The sequence below is a fragment of the Hirundo rustica genome, chromosome 3 (assembly GCF_015227805.2).
Source record: "Hirundo rustica isolate bHirRus1 chromosome 3, bHirRus1.pri.v3, whole genome shotgun sequence".
Lineage (NCBI taxonomy): Eukaryota > Metazoa > Chordata > Aves > Passeriformes > Hirundinidae > Hirundo > Hirundo rustica.
In genome coordinates, this window is record NC_053452.1 from 22,062,418 (window position 1) to 22,083,790 (window position 21,373).

Sequence of the window (21,373 nt, forward strand, 5' to 3'; positions counted from 1 at the left end):
TGGTTTACCAGCCTGCTCTGTCACATTGTTGGCTGAGCTTCATTTTGTGCTGATTAGTTACTGACAAACCGTTCAGTTTGCAGACTTCTGCAGTTTAAAATCAGGTAAAACTGGTTTTGTGGTTGACCAGTGATGGATAGTCACCCATTTGTAATATCCCTCATATCTGGCTCCTCTTCATTCTTTTAATTCCCCATTTCTTCCCATCTCTCTGACAGAAAGATGCACTGCAAAGCAGTGACATTAAAAAAAATTAGTTCTTTCTTCCATTCCCTGCTTGTTATTTTGTTTGTAATGCTGTTTTTCTTACGAAGGTTCTGATTCCAATTAAAGAGAACTCCTCATACTGCATCTGCATTAGACTGCCAGCTTGACCTCAGCTTCTGAAAAAAAGCTTTCTGAAAAAAACATAACTGTGTTGTTTCACTGATGAAATGATGATACCTACCCTAGATATCCTTTTGCAGAATGAGATCCTTCCTTTCCCCTAGTAGAAGGTACGTGACAGGGAAAAGAGCCATTTGAAACCATGCAATTTTGCTCATTAAGCCCCATCTCAGGCAGTGTGTTTTCTCTTGTCAACACAATCTTAAATTCAAGTGTGTTGATGCAACAAAACCTTGATTTTTTTTTTTTTTCATTAAATGAAAAATGGTTATTGGACTGAATTTGTTGGCATCCAGATTTACCAGTGAGACTATTACAGTGCCACTTTTGCAAGAACATTCTCAGTAAATTGTGATTCTGACATATTCAAAACCATAGCAAGCCATCCTTTAAAAATACATTAGTGTGAGTACCAAGGGAAAATATACTCCAGGGCTGTAGATGGCTTGATATTATTTCCTTGATTGTATCTTTTTATTTATGAGGCATAATTTATGACTGCTGAAAAGCAAACTAAAATGAGTGATGACTAACTACAGCCAAAGTAATCAATCAGAAGCAAAGAAAGAAGTGGTGATTTTGATCGAATCTATTGAATTAGCTGTTGCCCTTAGCCATTACAGGTATTTGAAAGACCTTTTAATATCTGCTTATCTCTCTCATGGGAACTTGGTAACTATCTTGTTATATACCCATAGGAAAAAAAAAAATAATTTTCTATCTTTTAGAATTAAACCTTTTTACATCTCTCATTAATTACTGGCATTATGCTATGTTATATGGAATGAGCTTCCTTTAAAATTTAGTAATTTTGTTTAAGTCCCAAAGTTTTTCCTATTGTCTTTCCCTTCTCCAGAATGGGTTTAGTGGTTTTATTATTAGCATTTGAACAGTGGAGATAAATAGCAATGTTAAGAGGCTCTAATTAACACAGTACTAGAAGTCTGGACCTGAAATCTATCCCATTATATGTTTATGACCTCCATAAGGAGACTAACAATGTTGAAGAGGAAAAAGAATGGGGAAATCTGAGAAGGGGCAATACTACCTTCTTGTACCCCTGCTCATGAATGGATGTGATACTTTCTTCCCCTTGTCTTTGCTCTGTCCACCATAAACTGCACCTCTTTTTTAAACTTTCTGCTTTGCTAATACCTGTCTGACACTGAAGCGCCCAGATGTGAATGCATTATCCTAATGCTAAATGCTAGATTTTGATAGATAAGCTTTGTGCTCTGTGCTCCGCTGACATCCCATAAGTAACTCCAAATTAGCCAGCCAGTACAACAGTCAGTTCACCAAGACTTGTGAAGGATGCTACAACTGAGGGTGAGAGGGAGGTTCTTTGGTTTTCTTTTATTTCAACCAGCCAAGACTGTGATCTCTTCAATTGTCTTGAAGGTTGCTGTTTGAACATAACCAAAACTTGAGGGCTGTGTTTCTGACTTTGCTGATGTTGGATCTTATATGACCCTAAAATATATTGCTATCTTGGAAAAGGATTACACTGTGAAAACACTGCATTTATGTAAGTGTAGGGTTAGAAATTGAACAAATATAAGTCAAGAAATCCAAAGCAAAGTCTCAATGTAGTGCTGGGTCTTTGAGGTCTCCATGAAACAGCTTTAGAAAGAGAGGAGAGGTACAAAGTGCTCTGCTACCATTTGTCTCTCATGGCATGTTCCAGGCAGTACCAGCATTGAAATCCTTTTTGGAAAGAACAGCAGTCACAGGTGTGCAGAGTCTTTGCTTACCGTAAGAGCAGAGATCCAAGTTGTACCTGACTCTTACACACAGAAGTAGAATTACGCACACATGTAAAAGGGCTGGCTTGGTGTGACTTTGTGGTTCTTCAGAACCTACAGTCCTCCATAACTCCCCACAGCTCTGAGCACTGCTCAAAGCTGAGGAGAGGAGGCTTACTAATGAGACTTTTTCTAAAGCAGAAGGCTGTTTTCTGAGTACTTGAAGGAACTTGCTACAACCTACTGACACTTTCAGGACTGAGGTCTTGTCCCTTATAGAGACACCTGTGATGGACCACAGATTAAGCGTAGTGCAGAGTGGCACAAGGCACAGTGCTTGTTGGACGTGGAGGGAGCCAGAAGCCACTTCTGGTTGGTAATCAGCTCTTTGGCTGGCTCTCTTGCAAGCAGAAAGGGTGAAAAGCCTCTGGCCTCTGAGCTGTGCAGAGTATCCCAGCTCTTCCTTACCTGGGAAGTCAGGAGCAGCTCAGGACTGCTGCCTTCATGGAGGCGAACTGCACCCAGCGCCCTTCTGCCTGGTGAGATCTTGCAAATAAAGGAGTTTCACATTCTCCATAGGCTGTTCAATGCCTGAGGGTCCCCTTTGCAGGAGTTTGAGTCCAAAACAAAGCTTTCTTGCTATGTATTTGGGGTTTCAAGAGCGTTGCAACAGATGAATCTGTGTGGTTCAGGGATGGAAGTCATCTCATGGGCTTCTTCCACTGTCAGCATCTACAGTAACATGATTATTCTGTGTCTATATCCAAGGTGATTTTTGTGCCCTTGTTTCTGCCCTTATGGCAGAAGATGTTAGCTCTACTAACCTTGAACAGGCTCACCCTGGTGACTCTTCTCAGAACTTCCCATCCTGCTTCTCGTAAGTTTTGCCTCTTCTTGCTATGCCAATGAACCTTGAGGTTGTCCTGTGATCATTTTGAGTGTCTGATCACAGGTGTCTTCCAGGAGCAGAGATCTGTGAAGGCTCAATTTATGATGAAAAAAAACAAGCTTAGTTGCCTGTAACTGGAATTCTTTAGTCCTCTGAATATAGGCTCTCCAGAGAGTTTTCTCCCCTCTCTTCTGTCTCCACTTCAAAGTGCAGTCTGAGCCAGGGGCCAGCAGATTGATAAAACATTAATTAGTAACTCCTGGCAGCTGATTTCAGAGTCCTCTCCTGGTTTTTTTGGGAACAGTGCAGCCATTAACAACAACACATCTTTTGGCAGGGTGCTGCGCCATGCACCATGATGTCAGACTTAATGCTTTTTGAGGTAGATTATTCAGAAAGTCAGGATATAGGAAACTTTTCTTGGCTTTCTGTTCTTTGTGTTTTGTCATTTAATATATCTTTAAAATGTGATTGCTTCTCGTTTGCTCCATGTTCCCATGTGGTCTTTCATACTTATAAGAAGATAATACTGCTGCCTATTAGGCTCTTTATATTTCTATATGAATGTGCTTAAATATTTTTGGTGCTGATTACACCACAATTTATAAATATTATTTGTGACCCCAAAAAGCTTTTTACAAAAGCCTAAATAATGAAATTTCAGTTTAACCAGGCTAGCCAGGCAACAACTTCCACCCATGACTTTTTGTGGTGACTTTTTGAGAATCCTTGACCTCTGATTTTAAAGACACTGCTCATTGTGGCTTCTGTTGCCATGCTGCCCCATTTTTTCCTGCAAAGAAGTGGCTAAACACCAGCGTTTCCATCTGCAGTCAGTTCTGCGATTTTACTGCCCTGGGTTTCCAAACACTGACCAGGATTTACTTGGACAGCAATTCTCAAAGGGAAATATTTTTCTAACCATCAATCCTTCTACAGATGGTTGAGCAGAAGCAAAGGGAGTTAAGGGACTCCAGCTTAGGTCTGTGTAAATCTGGAATTCAGATCCTCAAAAGTCCTATTTAGCTGTCACAGCTGTCTCAGAAGCTGGCATTACAGTCTCACAGACACCGAGGGGGTTTCTGCTGGACACAGGTCTTGGCAGGGCTGAGTAGCTGGTGTCTGTCTAGAAGGGACGCTCAGAGCATGTCTGTCTGTAAGGCCCACACAAATATGGCCATGACATCAGCCTTTTTTCCAGAGAGTCAGGCGTATGGCAGTATGGTGTGGACATCAACTCCCCCTCAAGCTCTATAGGGAAGTGCTGGGTTGGGAAATCATGTCTCCTTCTGCTTGCTCCTGCTCTGCCCAGTCAACCTTGGTTTCATTGCATTCATGCAAAATGAAACTGCTTCAATGGGATTGCTGGGAGCATCCCAGGAACAGAGATGGGCATTCCCACTCCAGAGGGCAGGAGGCCTGACTGCCTCTGTTGGAACATTTGGTTGAACCTCAGTTACCTGACTCTTGAAGGAGTACTTTAACCACTTAGCTGTAGTATGGAAGGGGATGAGCACAGAGTCACAGAATCATAGAATCTCCTGAGTTGGAGACAAGGATCACTGAGTCCAACTCCTGGCCCTGCACAGGACACCCCAAGAGTCACACCACATGCATGAGTGTTGTCAAATCCTCCTTGAGCTCTTTCAGGCTTGGTGTTGTGACCGCTTTCCTGGAGAGCCTGTTCCAGTGCCCAACCGCCCTCTGGGTGAAGAACCTTTTCCTGATATCTGACCTAAAGCTCCTCTGACACAGCTTTGTTCCCTTGGGTCATGTCACTGGTCACCAGAGAGCAGAGATTGGTGCCTGCCCCTTCACTGCCCCTCACAAGGAAGCTGCAGGCCACGGTGAGGTGTCCCCTCAGTCTCTTCCAGGCTGTGCTGGATTGGGATTGTTCTTACAAGATTATTATTAGAACCCCAGGCCACATTAATGACCTCAGACCTGGCAGTGGGGTGACAATAAAGTGCAATGGTGAGACAGCACCATGACCTCAGGAAGGGTGCTTAGAAGGGTGCTCAAATACAGGAGGCCTTGTCACGTTGTTCTCACCTAAGGAAAGAGAGGAAAGTGCATCAGGAGCCAGGTTAGGAGTATCTGCATGCCACTGTCACCCCCCTGCTCACACAAGCAGGACATCCCTTCCTCAGTCGGGCTCCCAACCCATAACTGTGGTGTCTGACACAGGCCACTGCAGTGGTGAGGAGGGAAGGCAGCAGTGCTTTCCAACATCGTTGCTGTTGCTTTTCTGGTTTCAGTGCATTCCCAGGCTCAAAGGAACCAGAGACTCATATGCACATCATGTTTCCATGATTCTATGCACAGTTTTCAGGGCAGGATGTGTCTTCATATCTATTTAAGCAATTCAAAGCTGCTGGCATCCAGTAATGTAGTTCTGAATGCAGCTGTGGAAGTGGAAGTTGGCACTGGGACAAGTGATGGTCTCCCCACTGTTATTATCCTTCTTTCTCTGTTTTTCCCAGGAATGACTGGGCTGCTCTGACAGTAGAAACACTTAGGAATTCCAAGCCTTCTGGTTTGCTCTATTACTTCCTCCAAAATGCACATCAGTCCTGCTCAAAATATAAGACCAAATGAGATAATGGGGAGCAGAGTGTCCCAGGGACTGATCTCTGCTATAAATATCCCAGTTCTGTGGCACAAGAGGACCACACACTTCTTGGGATGGGAAAGAAATCCTCACTCTGTTCTGTGACAGTGGCCTTTTCTGGCTACTGGCCCTTTCCCAGTAACAGGAACAGGCTCCTCGGGGAAGTGATCACAGCACAAAGCCTGACAAAGTTCAAGAAGCTTTTGGACAACACTTTTGGGTACGTGGTGTGACTCTTGGGAATGGTCCTGGGCAGGGTCAGGAGTTGGACTCGATTATCCTTGTGGCTCGCTTCCAGCTCAGCTTTTACTGTGATTCTGTGAATTAAGACTTCTCCCTGAAAGACGAGCTGTAGGCACCAATGATAGGTGAGGGATTGGTGAAGGAATGTGTTTCCATCCAACCCTCGGTGAAGTGTTTGCTTTCCAAATGTGTTGCATTCCTCTCTCCTCCAAAATTCCTTGGCAATCCCATTCTGAAGCTGAATCCCTGTGCTACGCAGGAAGGCTCTGTTCCTAACTCATCACCTTCACTTTAGCTGTGGGCAGCTTGCTCAGCAGGTCAGGTCCGGCACGGTTACACTCCGTGCTCATTAAGGCCACATCCTGGATATAACTGGAGCATTTGAGCTCAGGTAAGTGCTGAGGCAGTGCCAGTGCCACACTCAAAGCTACTCTTTCCATATATGTTTTATTCTTTCCACAAAGAAATATGACCCTTGATATGAATGACTATGGGTAAATCTTTGTAGCAGCTGGAACTGAGCTGAGATAGAGGGTTTGACCTACTGCAGTAAAGTGAATAGAGTTTCACTTTATGAATAGTTCACTACCGAGATGTATTACTGATTCCACTGAAATGAAAGTGCTTTGGCTGAGCTTTTTATTGCAGGGCATCATCTGTACTTAGGATGGTTCTGTACTTTACTGATGGAATCAGGCAGGATATTTGGGTTTGTAATTGGCAGAACCACAGACTTCAGTTTAGTTGTTTTTATCAATTTTCCTTTCCCAGGCTCTTTGTAAAGTGTTGTGTTCTTGGAAATTATTTTCGCAAGCTGGAAGATTCACGGTCAGTTTTGAAGACCTCTTACTTCTAAAGCTCCTGGTTTTTTTTCAAGACATAGTCCCACCATTCCTTTCCCCAGGACCAGTGCCCAAAGTAGATCGCATAAGAATGTGTTTTACTGTAGTTAGAAGTGCTCGACATGAAAGCTTACTAAGGAATACTTATACTAAAAATCGCTCAGACAGTCCTCTTGTATTGCCATTTAGATCTATCATTCTGATTGATCACTATGTGGTTGGCTAATATTGAGTCTAATTTAACCCTATATGCTCACGCATCCATCTATTCTGTCTATTGTACCTGACATTCTACAAATTACTTACTCATGCAAATGATGACCTAAGGCAACCTTTTATGATATTCGTGTTTAATTATACAAATGCTTTTTGATAAATAAGATTATACATCCTTCCATATGTTTATTCAGTCCTTGATGAAAGCAAAATTTAATTTTCATGCAGATTTGTTGGAGAGTATGTTTAATAAGTGCTGAGTTTTATGTAGTCTGCAGATCACTCTGGTTTTGGGTAGCTGACAGAATCAGTAGGCTTAGTTCATAGAGACATGTGGGTTTTAATCAGGCCTAATTCAAGCTGCTAATTTTTGAAATCTTGGAACTGAAGTCATTGCTTTTGTGCTCATGCAATAAAGGAAATGTTGTTGTGAAAATAAATGAGAGATGCTGAATTAAGTATACACTTCAGTGGGCTTCATTTATATTAGAGTTACTGAAAATGTTGCCAGATAACTGATACGTCCATGTTTTTAAGAGAGGGATGTTCCTGCAAAACTCACTGGTTCTAAAGAGTAACTAGAGTTTGGCTTGTGTGATTCAGTCATGGTGAATGCAACTTTTTAAGTGTCACCCAAGGCCAGGCTGAATTATTTGGGGCTGTCTGCATACATGAGGAAAGTGTGCAGAAGGGAGAATTTGCCGAATATCAGTATTTTTGTTCAAATGCCTTTGAATGCATTGTCCTTGTTGATTGCAGATCCTCCAGGAGTCCTCTTGGCATGGTAGGACACATACAGTGGTAGGAATTTGTATTAGAAGGGAATACAGGTGACCTCAACCCTGATAGCTGTATTAATTAACCAGTACAGCCTCGGCCCTGGTGAGTAACAGCTATATCCAATAAGGATGAGTGAGATAAAACAGGGGGCTAGCTGGTAAGGTGAAGATCATCATGAAGGAGGAACCTTGAGGAGCATGAAGGAGAAAGCCATGAAGCAGGATCCTGGGGAGAGAGAATCACTGCTGCAAGGTCAGCCTGGGTCTGCAGTCAGAGGCTGTTGTTGGAACCTGTAGTCACAGTCTAGCTAGGTAAAAGCCTGCAGTCAGAGTCTGAAAACCAATACATGCAGTCATAGTTTAGCAGGAAATAACCAGCAGTCAGAGGCTGCAAGGGAAACCTATAGTAGGCACTTGCTGCCGCCAGTCAGTGAATAGCTGGAATTAAGATGACTAAGCTGTGAAGAGGAATAAACCAGGACCCTTTTTTGTATTGTGTTGAACAAGAAGTCTGTGCCCTGACTAATTTTTTGCCCTCTACACAGAGGGCTGCTGCAACAGGAATTCAGAGTTTTGGGGTCATGTATGAAGAAGACATGGGAGCACACACTGCCTGAGGCATGACTTTTACTTCTTTTCCCTAAGTATGCAGTGGGAACTATTTCACTCTTCTGTTAGAAAGTCACTGGTCAACAGAGGTGCCGAGTGGCCACCAAGGGACGTTTTCCAGGGTTGCCATTGCACTGCCTTTTACCCAATATCAGTAGAGCTGCAGTAGCCCCTCTGGCTAAAAGCAGATGTTTTGTAGGCTTGAATTCTTTGCTAAGAGTTTCTTTGGTTTTGTGCCGAAGGTGTGGTCTGTAAACTCTGTGGGCCGGACACCAAGCAGCTGGTCCCGCTGCCAGACAGGCCCTGCCCCTCCCGAGGGCCTGGGAGCTCCCCTCTTCAACACTGTGGCATCCACTGTGGCTGTGGTGAGCATCAGCCCCCCTGTTAAGCCTAACGGGGTGGTCAGTATCTACAGGCTGTTTTCTAATGATACCAGAGGGACTGATGTGGTGGTGAGTATTGTCAGCATTTTTTCTGTACTTTCATTTCCACTTGTATTTTCTAGCTTTAAGAATTTTGTTTTTACAAGCTGCTACTGTTGGTCACAGACAACCTTCCTCTCCTGGCCTCCCATTGTTAGCTGCTCTGCAGTGCACTATCCTGTCTGTGAGCTTAAGCTGTCTACTGATTTCACATTACCCATTTATTCCTTCCAGTACACTTGGCTGTGTCTGTGTCTGATTCAGCCAGTTTGTCCCATTGGTGCCTGCATGGCCTCCCATTCCCATCCCCTCACACCTGCCATGCTGCTGGCTCGGCTCTGGCTCTGGCATCAAGAAGTACCAAGTGCTTCCCTTTGCTTGCTTGACTCTCTTCTTATTTTTTGCTGAGCTATGCTAAATCATATGCTGCCAAATGAGAGCAGATGTTGCCCCTTGTTGGTGTTTTCTACATATTTTTATTTCTTTGGCTTCGAAAACGCTATACCAACAAATGACTACAACAGAAAGGTGAAATGTCAGTTCCTGTGAGCAGTTTCAGAACAGGGCACCGATTCCTTTGCCAGGACTGCCATGTCTCCCTTGCTGAGCTTAGGAAAGCTTCCTAACAGGCTCACCTAGCGCAACGTCTATTTGAATGCAGAGCAGCATCATATTGGCTCTTGACTCAGATGTACCCGCCAGAGAGCACATTCTCCTGTCTGGGAGTGACCTGACCCACCAGACACATTGGTGTCATGCTGCCCAGCACTGTTTCCTGCATCCACATTGAGGAAGCTTGTGAGATATGCATGATAATTTGCTAGCACGTTTATCATGGAGGTATTTTCCACATTAACTTCTTTTCTGCTTCAGTACCAGTTATCCCAGAGTCTTTCTTTATTGGCTTTCAGCTTCTCTATTGCTGAGAATGACATTTGCAGTAGACATACAGTGGTCACAGCTCAACTAAAGATGTCTTGAGGCCATTGACGGCATGGTCTTTTCCTTTGAAGAGTGTCCTTTAACTTTATAATGGGAGAAAAATGCAGAGTTCCCATTACACAACAGCTGCATTAGTGTCAGACTTAAAGGACATGCAGAATCTTCTGACAATCTTCTTCTGAGGTTAATTCACCTCCATAACTCTTATTTACTACTTGCAGTGCTGGAAGCTGTGACAAGTTTCCTCTTAATTTTTACAGCTGTCAGAAGGGACTGCCACCCAGCAGACAATACATGGGCTAAAACCTTTCACCACGTACTCCATTGGTGTGGAGGCCTGCACCTGTTTCAACTGTTGCAGCAAAGGGCCCATGGCTGAGTTCACCACACAGCCGGCTCCACCCTCAGAGCAGCCTCCGCCGCAGATCCGCACCGTGACCTCCAGGAACGCCTCTTTCCAGTGGAGTGCCCCTCAGTCGCCCAACGGCATCGTCACCAGGTGAACCTGGGCACCTTGGCTGGAGGTGGTGCTAGCTGGAATTGCGTGGCTGAGAGCACTGTACAGTCGTGGCACTTGTCTTCCTTCCTTGGCATGTTGATGGTGATATTCCCTGTGGCCTGAACACCTTCTGGGAACTGTTTACATACAGTGATTGCTTTTCTCCTGAGCAGGATACTGGGGAGAAGGAAGGTGGGAAGGATGAGCTGTTGTGAGTGGAGGTGATTGTCTGACAGCTGTGGCTGTGTAGTCAAATAGTTGTGAGTTCAGCTGACAGTGATGAGAGAGCTGCAACCTGAAATTACTTAGACAAAAAAATCCTGACTTGCAGAAGTGGGCAGCAAGGTAACAGGCATCAACAGTGAGTGTGAGTTACCACCACAATTCCCCAGTTATCTGACAGTCAGGACCAAAATCTCCAAGAGAAAATCTGGGATCGGGTCTATTTTCTTCTCCAGTAACCAGACAGACAGCAGTTAGGATAAAATGTGGGTTTGGTTTTTTATGCTTTTTAAGGCCCTTCATCAAAATCTCAAACCTTGTTCTCAGCTACGAGCTCCACGTGTACATGGCTTGTCCTCTGAACCTACAGCCAGCAGTGAAGGCTTGCAGTCCTGGCCCAACTGAGGTGAAGTACACAGGGAAAGGACAGAGTGCCAACGTGTCCAACCTGGAGCCTTACACAACTTACAATCTGCGAGTTGTGTCCTACAACTCTGTTGGAAGTAGCGCCTCCGAATGGGTCGGATTCACTACGGAAAAGGAGCGTGAGTATGAGAAATGGTTCACTGACCAGTAATGCCTGTTTCTGAGGCCTGGGGCTGCACAGAACCAAATGAATTCCCCACCTCTAGGAGAGAGGACGTCCCCAGAAACATCTTCTTCCATGTCTCTCTGGTCACTGCGTCTCTGCTGAGCATTCATTGAAATTCTGCTCTGGGGCTTAACTGCTCATTCCTTCAAAAATATTTCTTCGCTCATCATCTGATGTCTCATCCTCTATCTTGGGAGCCTGGAAACCTTTTATTTTACTGAAAATGGGCAGCAAAGCTGCAGAACATAAAATGTTCAAGTATTACCAGAAGGCTGATGTGTAGTAATAAATATACTACCATAAATAATTCCTTGGAAAAGTGGAGATCATGAAAGAGACCTGGTGATTGTTTTCAGGAACAATCTTATTGTCCTAATTCATGCCACACTTCTGCTAGGACTCATAAAAGTTTTCCTTGGATGTCATCCGAATGACTGGATGGTAGTGAACATTGAAGTAAGAATTTGTTGCTGTCCAACCACTGCAGGCAGTGCTTTAAGGCCATGTGGCAATATGCATGGGAATTAAACATGCAGGACCTGTGCCTACAGGCAGAATAGATTTTGCCATCAAAACTGAATTTGTAGTAGTCTAACATCAGCTTTTATTAAAAAGATCTATAGTGCTGTAGCCACAGTCATTCCATAAGAGATGAGATGGGCATTTCATCTCAGTCTGTTAGGTCAGGGCAAAGGTGATGTTCACATTTTATCTCATGTCAGGATTTCAGAACCACCTTTCTAAAAATCCCTTTTGCATCATTTGGTAGTTCTGCCAAGTAATTACTCAAAATCTGTAATCTTGAACATCCTTAGCTGAAAATTTCAGGTGGAACAGGCCTAGATTTTCTTTAATGTTACCACAGGGAAAAAACAAAACCAAAGCCTACACCAAAAGCAAAGGAAAAGAAAAACCACAAAAAGCCAAACAAGCAACCAAAAAACGAACAAAGGGAAGATCCCTTATGTCCAAAGCCATGTTTTATTAAATTGCAAGTTAAAAGGCTGGAACATGATTATGAACTCTTAAATGGAGAAAATTCATAAGGAACTGGTGAGACACATAGAACAAAAGGATTTGAAAGCAATTTTTAATCTCCCACTTACTAGGTCCAAAGTCCTCTTCTTTCATTCTTGCTTTTCTTGCCATGCTGACCTCTTCACACCAGGTTTCCAGAGTACCTCTGACTGCCTCCTTCCTTGAGTCCCTCTGACTGATTCCTCTTGCCTCGAAGGCTTGCTTTAGTGACAGTGGGCAATTAGCAGCAAAGTGCAGCTGGACAAGCAGCTTTCTTATGAACAAACCACCAAATACAGGGCAGATGGCTTAATGGCAACACCACAAGAAAAGACCACCTCAAACTTAAATGGAGTTTTTTATCAGCAAGCTGTTGAGCCCAACTGAACTCTTCCTCCCTGAAGTGAGTTCTGGGTTTCTTCCCTGTCTGCCTGCCATCTGTTCTCACTTTTCTGAAACCACATGTTTTCATGTATGCGCATGTGTTAAAGATGATCTCAGCAATTTCTTGGCGCTTGCAAAAACACCCTCTCCATAGCAGTTCCCACAGCCCAGCCTGCTGCAGTCAGCCTTGCAAAACCTCCTGTGTCTCTCTGTCCTCTGCCTTAAGCCAGAACTTAATTTATGGTTATAATGTCAGTACCATGTACACAAAGGCAAAGGGAGGGAGTTGAATATTTGTTTTCAGGATATATCTGTGCTTTCTCAGTGCAGAGGCTGGCATGCTACACAGCTCTTTCTTTTCTCCTTGCATCTTCCCTAATCATACACATGGATATGAGAGAGAGAGGGACTACATGTGGCAGAGAGCTTGTACCATGGTGAATCTCCTTCTCTTTGCTGTATAACTCAAGTCACCAAATCCCTTCTAGCCTATTGGCTGGAAATGAGCTCTTTTTCCTTGTTCTGCAGCACCTCGGTACATGGCTCCGTTCTCTGTGGTCAGCAATTTATCCATCATCCACATCGACTGGAGCCGCACCTTCGTGCTGAACGGGCGCCTGAAGGAGTACGCGTTGACCGAGAGCGGGCAGCGCATCTACAGCGGCTTCGACACTGAGCTCTACTTGCCAAGGACATCTGACAAAAGTCAGTTTCCTACAGCTTCCTCTCTGGGAGAGTCTGTTTGGTTAAATTAATAGTATTGTATGCTGAACTTTAAAAAAATATTCTCCATTGCAATCCTGAGCTAAGAACAAAGGAGCATGCAGGCATGCCAGAATGTATCTAAGCAAATCCTTGGAAAAAATCCATAGAGCTAAGCTTCCTCTTAAACATTCTACCTGACTGGGTGAGACTGTTTTGATTCACAGTGAGGGTCAAGCTCTCTGAAATCCTGGAGCTGTGTTGCAATTCCATCCTCCAGGGCTGCAGTCAGGGAAATGTATAGAAATCTTCAGTTTCAGGAAAGACTGGAGCTTGAATTTTCATTTGTATCAAATTAAGTCAGTGGCTCTTGGACCCAGCCATGTTTTGAAATACAGTTTCATTTTAGAAATTTGCAGCCTTTAAAATAAAAGGAAGCTATCAACACAGGGGAAAAAAGGAAAAGAAAAATGTTTTCTGTTTTTATGACATTGGGATTTTGTTTGTCAAAGAATTTTGTAATTTATTTTTGTCTTCCTGATTACTACAATGGTGCTAATAATTTCTTTATTTGTTTTCATTCAAATGTTCATAATATGTTTGTTTTAGCCATGAATGAAGAATGAGGGATTTAGGGCAAAGTGATTAAAAAATTGAAAGTTGCCAGTTACATGGGAAGAGGAAGAATTGAGCAGTTAAAGAGGAACATAGTTTGTAGCAGTATCAAAGGGATTATTGCTTATGATCTGCCATGGTTCATAGTTTAGAATTTCAATACCAATCTGTAAAGAATTGTAAAGCTCTTGTATGGAACTAAGGTGCGTTATGAAGGGTTATCTGCTATTCCCGTCTTGTTTTTTAAAACCTGGCCGTTGCTGGTAAATAATGGTGAAAAAGCAGCATCTAAAGAATTTTTATTTCTGCTGCTGACAGCATTTTCTAATTTTTTTGCTCAGCCTTTTTGTTTCAAGTGACCTGCGTCACCGATGAAGGGAGTGCCATGACACCAGTCATCAAGTACAACGCTGGAGAGGGAGTTGGTAAATACACAAAGAAATTACCTAGCACATGTTCATTTGATGTATTTGTGCTTGAAATTTGGTATTGGTGCATGCCAGGCAGGATGGCATCTCACTGCAGTGTCAGGGGCTTAGTGCCTTGTCTTCGAGGTATGTAGGTATGTTGGTATGTTCTTTTTTTTGCCATATATGGACTTCTGTTCTTTACATCACAGGATTGTAGAATCCTTTAGATTGGAAAGGACCTTTGAGATCATTGAATCCAACCATCATAGAATCATAAAATGGTTGGGTTGGAAGGGACTTAAAAGATTATTTTGGTTACTTCCAACCCCCTGCCATGCAGGACAACTTCCACTAGACCAGGTTGCTCAAAGCCCCATTCTGCCTGGCCTTGAACACTTCTAAGGGTGGGTCAATTGTCATGATTAGCTTCAGATCGTCTCCTCAGACATGTAATATTATTTCTTTTATTTTTACCTAAGTATATTGCTCCAAAATGTTGTGCTTTTTCTGCTAAGTTTCTTGTTAGAACTGCTTCTAACTGAATTAATTAACTGGTTTAATTAAGTTATTTTTGTGTAGCATCTTATTCAGCCTTTTAAAATAGATCTGTCTTATAATTGCAAATAGTCTTTACTCTGCATTTCCCTTATATCCCATTTCATGCTTTCACTCCATTATCCTGCAGAATTTCAGGGCCTTAAAGGCATTACAAAATGTTTCCAGTTGCTCTAATCCACCAGCTTCCACACTCTTCCCCTTTGTTCTTTCGATTGCTGCTTTTACCCAGAGTCTTGAATGGCACCGTGGGCAACTTGCAGGGGAGGCTTGCAAGTAAAGGTGTTGAAAATTCCTTGGCCAAGAGTTTGAAAATAACCAGGATTGCAAATAACCAGGAAATACTGTCACTGAGATTTCTTACACTTTTGTTGTGTGTGAGCAAAGCAAACCAAGTGACTGTTTTGTTTTCTAGTAGGTGGGGGAAAGGAATAGTAAAATGTTTCATGTTCCTTGCTTTTGTATTAATATATTAAAGCCTTCCTCCCTCCCTTTTGTTAACTGCACAGGCCTGTAACTGCACAGTTGTTCTGGAGAGAATGTCCTCTGTCTGTACCACTCTGAAATTACTGTAGTAATTTCCACTCTTCAAGGTTACTTGGAGAACCCCTTTTTCCTCACATTCCACCACCACCACCTCCTTTCGGAAGAGCTGCTGGTGCAGTGGTGATTTCCAGCCTAAGCAGCAATGCCAGAGCTTTAAGCAGGGTCTCTTGGGGGTAGTAAGTTTTTTATTGCAGCTTGCTAGCATATTGAACCATTATGCCACCTTGAACATAAGTGCAAATAAGCACATGACGACAAAATTACTTAAATTTCTTAGCCTAATTTATTAGCGAGGAAAGGGATGGCATATTGTTAAATGCTTCTTGAAATAACTGTCCCTTTCTCCCCTAATCCTTCTTTTTACAGGTCTGATCTTGACAACACCTGGAGAGAAGGACAAAGCAGAGTCCAAACGTGCAAAATTCTACAACGAGTTGTGGTTTGCAGTGCTGATGGTAGTTCTAGGTTTGATCCTCTTGGCTATTCTTCTCTCCTTACTTCTTCAGAGGAAAGTCCACAAGCAACCCTATGCACGAGACAGGCCTCCTCTAGTTCCACTCCAGAAAAGAACATCACCAATGAGTGTGTATTCATCAGGTGAAACCCATCCGGTACGTTTGGAAAAATGCAACTAATGTATATGCATGATACCTGCCCCATCCAACACACACGTTTTCTTCCTCCTTCCAAAATTTTGTTGCACACTTGGTTACCAAATGGAAGCTGCTTAGTGTAGGGAAAGGACTGTCTGGTCCCATATGGGCCGTATCTGTGTGGGCACACAGACCAAGGTTATAAGTGCTTAGTCCAAACAGAGCCCTGGGACTCCTGGTCTGCAGACCCTGAATTCTTCTGATGCCTAAGACAAACTTTGGATCTGGAGTCACAGAGAATGCAAAACCATTGCTGTCGCCTCATGTTAGCTGACATTTACAATAGAGCTGAGAAGCCTTTGGCACATGTGAGAAGGTAGGTGATAAAATGTGCTTTTCGGAGGAACCTTTCCTGTATTCCCAGCTGCCTGCTGTGGATGGATAACCAAGATCAATCTGATAGTGTTTGTCAGGTATCCAGGAGATACGCCTGCAAAGAACAAGACCTAGGGAGAGGCTTTATTTCTTGCCAGTATCCATCTACCACCCAGCTGGACTGCTCTAGGACAAGCTGCATGCCAGGAAGGTTTGGAGTAAAGTGAGAGTAATCAGGGAAAAAGCTAGGGAACTTCACAAAATGCATGTGTATGTTTGAGCACATAGACCCAGAGTGGGACCATCAGAGCAGTTGGAGGAGGGCTGCTGGGAAGTGATAAAGAGGAAGGCTTTTTATCATGAGAAGTTATAACTCTGAAAAAGAATGCATAAAAAATGTGTCCCATCATGTAGCAGAGTAGTAGTGCTGTCGTACCCCTTGAAAAAGCAGAAAAAAAGGAATACGACAATTGTTATGGGACTGAGAATGGGAGTGACCATGCCTTCCATTTTCATGTCTCTTCCCAGACACAGGCCATGACATGATTCTTCTTGTCACTTCTCAGCTTCTTTTTCCTGTGAGCTCCATCAAGCAGCATAGTGACTCCTGCATCCTTCACGCATTCTGTTCCTTCTTGTCTCAGTGCCAAGACACTGCATCTGTGCCTCAACCAAGAAGCTCTTGGAAACAATGAGATTTCCAGTGTGCCCCTTCTCCTGGCAAAGGCTAAGAGCATAAGAAACTTTTTTTTTAGTCTCATGGTTTTGATTCCTTTTCCTCTACAGTCTGTCATCTTGTGTGTTACTCCTCTTGACTTTAAAATGTCTTTGCTGTTGGCATGCCTGAACAAATCCTTTTTATGTTCCTGCCCTTTCTTTCACTTTGTTTTTTTTTTTTTATTTTTATTTTTTAAATTGTGGTTGGGTTGTTTTTTTTTGGTTTTTTTTTTTTTTCTTCTTCCAGCAACTCATGGACTTAATAGAAAGGAAGATTCTTTAGTGCAGCAGTTGAAGAACTGATCAGAGAAGTTAGGACAGAGCTACTATGGAATGGCAAAATTGCTTGCTTTACAATTGTTAGTGAAGCAAAGCTGGCTGCTCACACAGTACTTGACCACTTAAAAACTGAATAGGGCCTTGTCTTTGCCAGTTGCTCTACTCCCCCATGTCCTGCTACACTGCTCTCCCTCATGGAGCTGCAGCTAATTCACACCCTCTGTCAGGTACAGCTGCACTGCACCTTGTCCTGCCCTAATGATTTTCCTCCCTCTCTTGAATCTCAGTTCGAAACTATTGCTGACACGTCTGATTCATCAAGCAGCGTCACTCTCAAAAGATACACAATGCACTTTGAGGTAGAGTCCTCAGCTTGCAGAGTGGCCAGACATGTGGTGTGTGAGATGACTTAAGCATGCACAAAGGCATCTGACACTGCATGTTTCTCCTGGTGGATGAATGATTTTTTTCCCCTGATCATGAATAGGTCTGCAAACATCCTCTTGCTGTGCAAGTCTGGGCTATCATTCTGGTTATCAAAAATCTTTGGACTTCTGCTTGTTGCTACTTAAAAAAAAATATAGGAAAAAGAAGAAAAGAAGAAAATTGGGGGAAATCCTGGTTTAGCATTAGTGGGTTTTTTGTTTGTTTGTTTTTGATGATATGATTGTTCTACAGTGGGGAAAGGTCTGTTTTTTTTTTTTTTCTCTTTATTACAGTGCATGATTTTGAGGCATGGTTTTCTCTGTTCTCTTCCACTCCTGCTTAGTTTTTGTTCAGCTAAATTATTTAAAACCATGCCCGTTATTTTTTTCTTTATTACTTTGTGTCTTCTTTACAGGGACTAGCAGATACGAAAATCCCAGGGGCTGGTTCTCCCACGAGCAACCGCAGTTTCCGTATGGCAGCTGGAGGGCGGAGGCCGAGCCAGGGCCAGCTGAGCCGCACATATTCCCCCGCCTCTCTCCATCGCAGTGTCAGCCAGCTGCTCAACCTCTATGACAAGAAGACTTTTGACGAGTCACCTTGGGATGCCATCATTCACAACCATCGCACCACTGGCCGTGGCTTGGTAAGGGCTCCTGCTCCTCTGGGATGCTACTGTGCATCACCTGTGAGAGATTTGTCTGTTCTGTTGAAATCATGATAAAAGTCTAAATGTCATAACTTCCTGAAGATACTGCCAAAAGGCCAAGAAGGACATGGTTAGAAGGTTAGATCCTCAAAATTCTTCAAGTCTACTGTTATCTTCTAGAGTTGCAGGTCATGCAACATGTCAGAGGAAGTACGACACCAAAGAAGGCTTCAAGCATCAGCATCTAATTGCTTTCCAGTACAGCGTTTTATACCCTTTATCTCACATGCATTCCGCCTGTGCACCCTATCTACCCTTCTGTGATTGGTCAGGTACACCTCAGCATTCCATGTTTCTTTATCTTCAATATTGTTCACCTGTCCTACACAGTGGTAGCCTGTTAAGGATAAGGCTCAGCTGCAGCCCCATTCCCAATCACCACAACTGTGTGCCTACAATTCCCCTTTCTTTTTCTTTTACATAAATGCCATGTTTACCATCCTTCTTCTTCTAGAAGAAATAACAAACATGGTACAAGTATCTTTTTATGTAGGTTCCACTAGCTCTGGAATGCATCCATGTATTGACCTTGATTCATTCCCCAAATCTACATTACATTTCATCAAAATCCTTATGCCATATGGAATATTGACAATCAAAGTCCTTATACCAACTTTTATAGGATATTGACAATATCAATAGCAACATACATGAATATGCCAAAGGCTGCATGTTAGCATATTAACAAAATCAACAGCTATATAATTCTATTGGTAACTATAAAACTTTAACACATCAATAACTGTACAGCTCCATAAAGTAACCTACAAGGATAAGATAGAATCTATATGTTCCCATCACCCACAGGTCTTTGTTTATTCCAAGGAGCCAGGTGAGCCACAGCCAAGTTTGTTGCTTTGAGGCGCATTATCCAACACAGGTCAAATGCGATGAGCAGGCACCCATCAAACTCCAGTATCTGTCAAGATACAGGCATATCCACATCCCTAGGTACCATGATCCCATGGGCACTCCAAGGCTCATGTTTGCAAATTACAAGCCCATACTGGAGCAGGGCCACAAGTCCTGTCACTTGGTAACAAAAGTGCATTAGAATAACAGGCATTGTACATGAGGGAGGAAGAGTAAGATGATTCAATGTAAACACAGGTTTCCAAACTCTTTGCCTGTGGGGTTTCACTTACCATTCCACTTACCATGCTTTGTTTTTGAAGAAAGGCTTTAAGTGTAGAATGAAAATGTCTTATAACAGCTGGACCAGTTGAAGAATGCAAAATAGTAGTGAGATGTTGAACACCCCAAGACTGTAAGAATTGTTGGGTATGCTGAACTATTTAACTAGGTCCATTATTAGCCTTGGCAATATGTGGTACACCTAAAGCTGCAAATGCACTACATCAATGCAAAATCACTTTTTTTTTTTTTTCTGCCTTCTCTCCTATATGTATCAACAGGCCTTAGAATAAGTGTCCACAGACACATGAGTAAGTGTGTGGTAACTGTTTTTTTTGTGCTGAAAGAAATACCCATTGTAAGAAATGCAAAGGATGGTACTAACTGTCACACCATTGGGCTTTGAGGATGGTCTAGAGAGAGTAAAATATATTTAAATACTGAGATCTGTGGTGGTAACCACCTTCCAAGCTTTTCCCTTTTGTACTCTTAATTCTACTTGCCTCAATCTAGCAAGTGCTTCAGCAGCACATTCAATAATCCCAACAATGGTTTGATCTAATTAATTGTACCTAATAATTTTTGCAAGTCATTCAATATTAGTATAGAGTGCTGAACAGTCACCATCTAAGTTTTAACAGTTTGGTCTGAGATTTTCATCCCTAAATACTTCCAGGAAGCTTACTGTTGTACTTTCCGGGGAATAGCAGACAAACTTGTTAAAGCCTCTTGCATTACAGGCAGCGCCACAGTGTGCTGTTCTACAGTTGGCACAGCGACTAAGATATCATCCATAAACTATACTGAATTCCAAGACACTGTAAGTTGCTTTTTCACCATTCAGTGTTCCCTAGGTCTGCATTAGTTTTAAGGCTATGTGTGTGTGTGTGTGTATATATATATATATATATATATATATATATATATATATATAAATATATATATCTCAAAGTTAGGGAGAGACAAATGCAGCAGAATGCATTATACCACACTGCCCTATCAAGAAGTAATTGTACACCAAGATCTGATTTTGTTTAACTGCAGTAAATGTTACAATCTACTTGTGTTACTGATTTTCCTTTTGAGAAGGCTGCCTATTAAATGAGTAAACTACATATGAAATACAATATTCTCAACCAAAAAGGCAATACAAGGTGCACAAAACAGCAGTTTTGCAAACACGACTGACTTGAAAACTTAATTTTTGTATGCTCAATGGGAGAATGTTAAGCTTATTTCAAACAGTTAAATATTGTCAACATACTATACCTCAAGTCACAAGCATCCCATTTATTATTATTCAAAAGAAAATTCTTTCCTTACTCAGCCCAGTAATACTGAAGGAGGGAGCAAGTCAAGAGAAAGAAAAGCCCTCTCACTTGCTACTCATGGAGGCAACCCCATTTGACCCAGACCATGGCCAGCAATCCTGTCCCTTTGTGCTTTTCCAAAAGGTCTCCTATGCTGGAGGCCAATACCAGACACTGCCCTACCCCAGGTTCTTCCACACATTACACGCTGTTGGTACCCAGAGCCTTCACATCATGCAGACCTTTAATTGTCTCCCCCTCCTTTCTGCACGCAAAGGCGTTTGCAACGTTTATCTTTAGCACGTCTTAGTGGGGAATAGATTAGGTTGTAAAATAGAGCAGGATTACGAAGAAAATCACTGAATCTATACAATGCCTTGACATAACCTTTTCCAAGTAACCTTATTGTGCCATGCTCCACTCTGTCTTAGCACATATTTATTAATTTGCAATATAGGTCACACTTAGAGCTTTGAAGAAGATACAAGTGATCTATAACATCTTCTTCAATGTAATCATTCTCTGCAAGATCTAGTACTCTATTCCTATTCCTTTTTCTAATTCCAACTTATCCTTTCTCAAACAGACAGCAAACATTTATGG

General features: G+C 42.6%; 1 protein-coding gene across 1 annotated transcript in view; it reads left to right on the plus strand.

Moving 5' to 3' along the window:
- USH2A (usherin) overlaps nucleotides 1–21,373 on the plus strand; it is a 391,984-nt gene that overhangs the window by 366,475 nt on the left and 4,136 nt on the right. Inside the window, exons 65-72 of the mRNA XM_040059986.2 lie at nucleotides 8,564–8,773; nucleotides 9,946–10,184; nucleotides 10,734–10,951; nucleotides 12,928–13,104; nucleotides 14,058–14,141; nucleotides 15,594–15,838; nucleotides 17,479–17,550; nucleotides 18,033–18,263. Of these exons, the coding sequence (XP_039915920.1) occupies nucleotides 8,564–8,773; nucleotides 9,946–10,184; nucleotides 10,734–10,951; nucleotides 12,928–13,104; nucleotides 14,058–14,141; nucleotides 15,594–15,838; nucleotides 17,479–17,550; nucleotides 18,033–18,263 (1,476 nt within the window). The remainder of the gene's footprint in view (nucleotides 1–8,563; nucleotides 8,774–9,945; nucleotides 10,185–10,733; nucleotides 10,952–12,927; nucleotides 13,105–14,057; nucleotides 14,142–15,593; nucleotides 15,839–17,478; nucleotides 17,551–18,032; nucleotides 18,264–21,373) is intronic.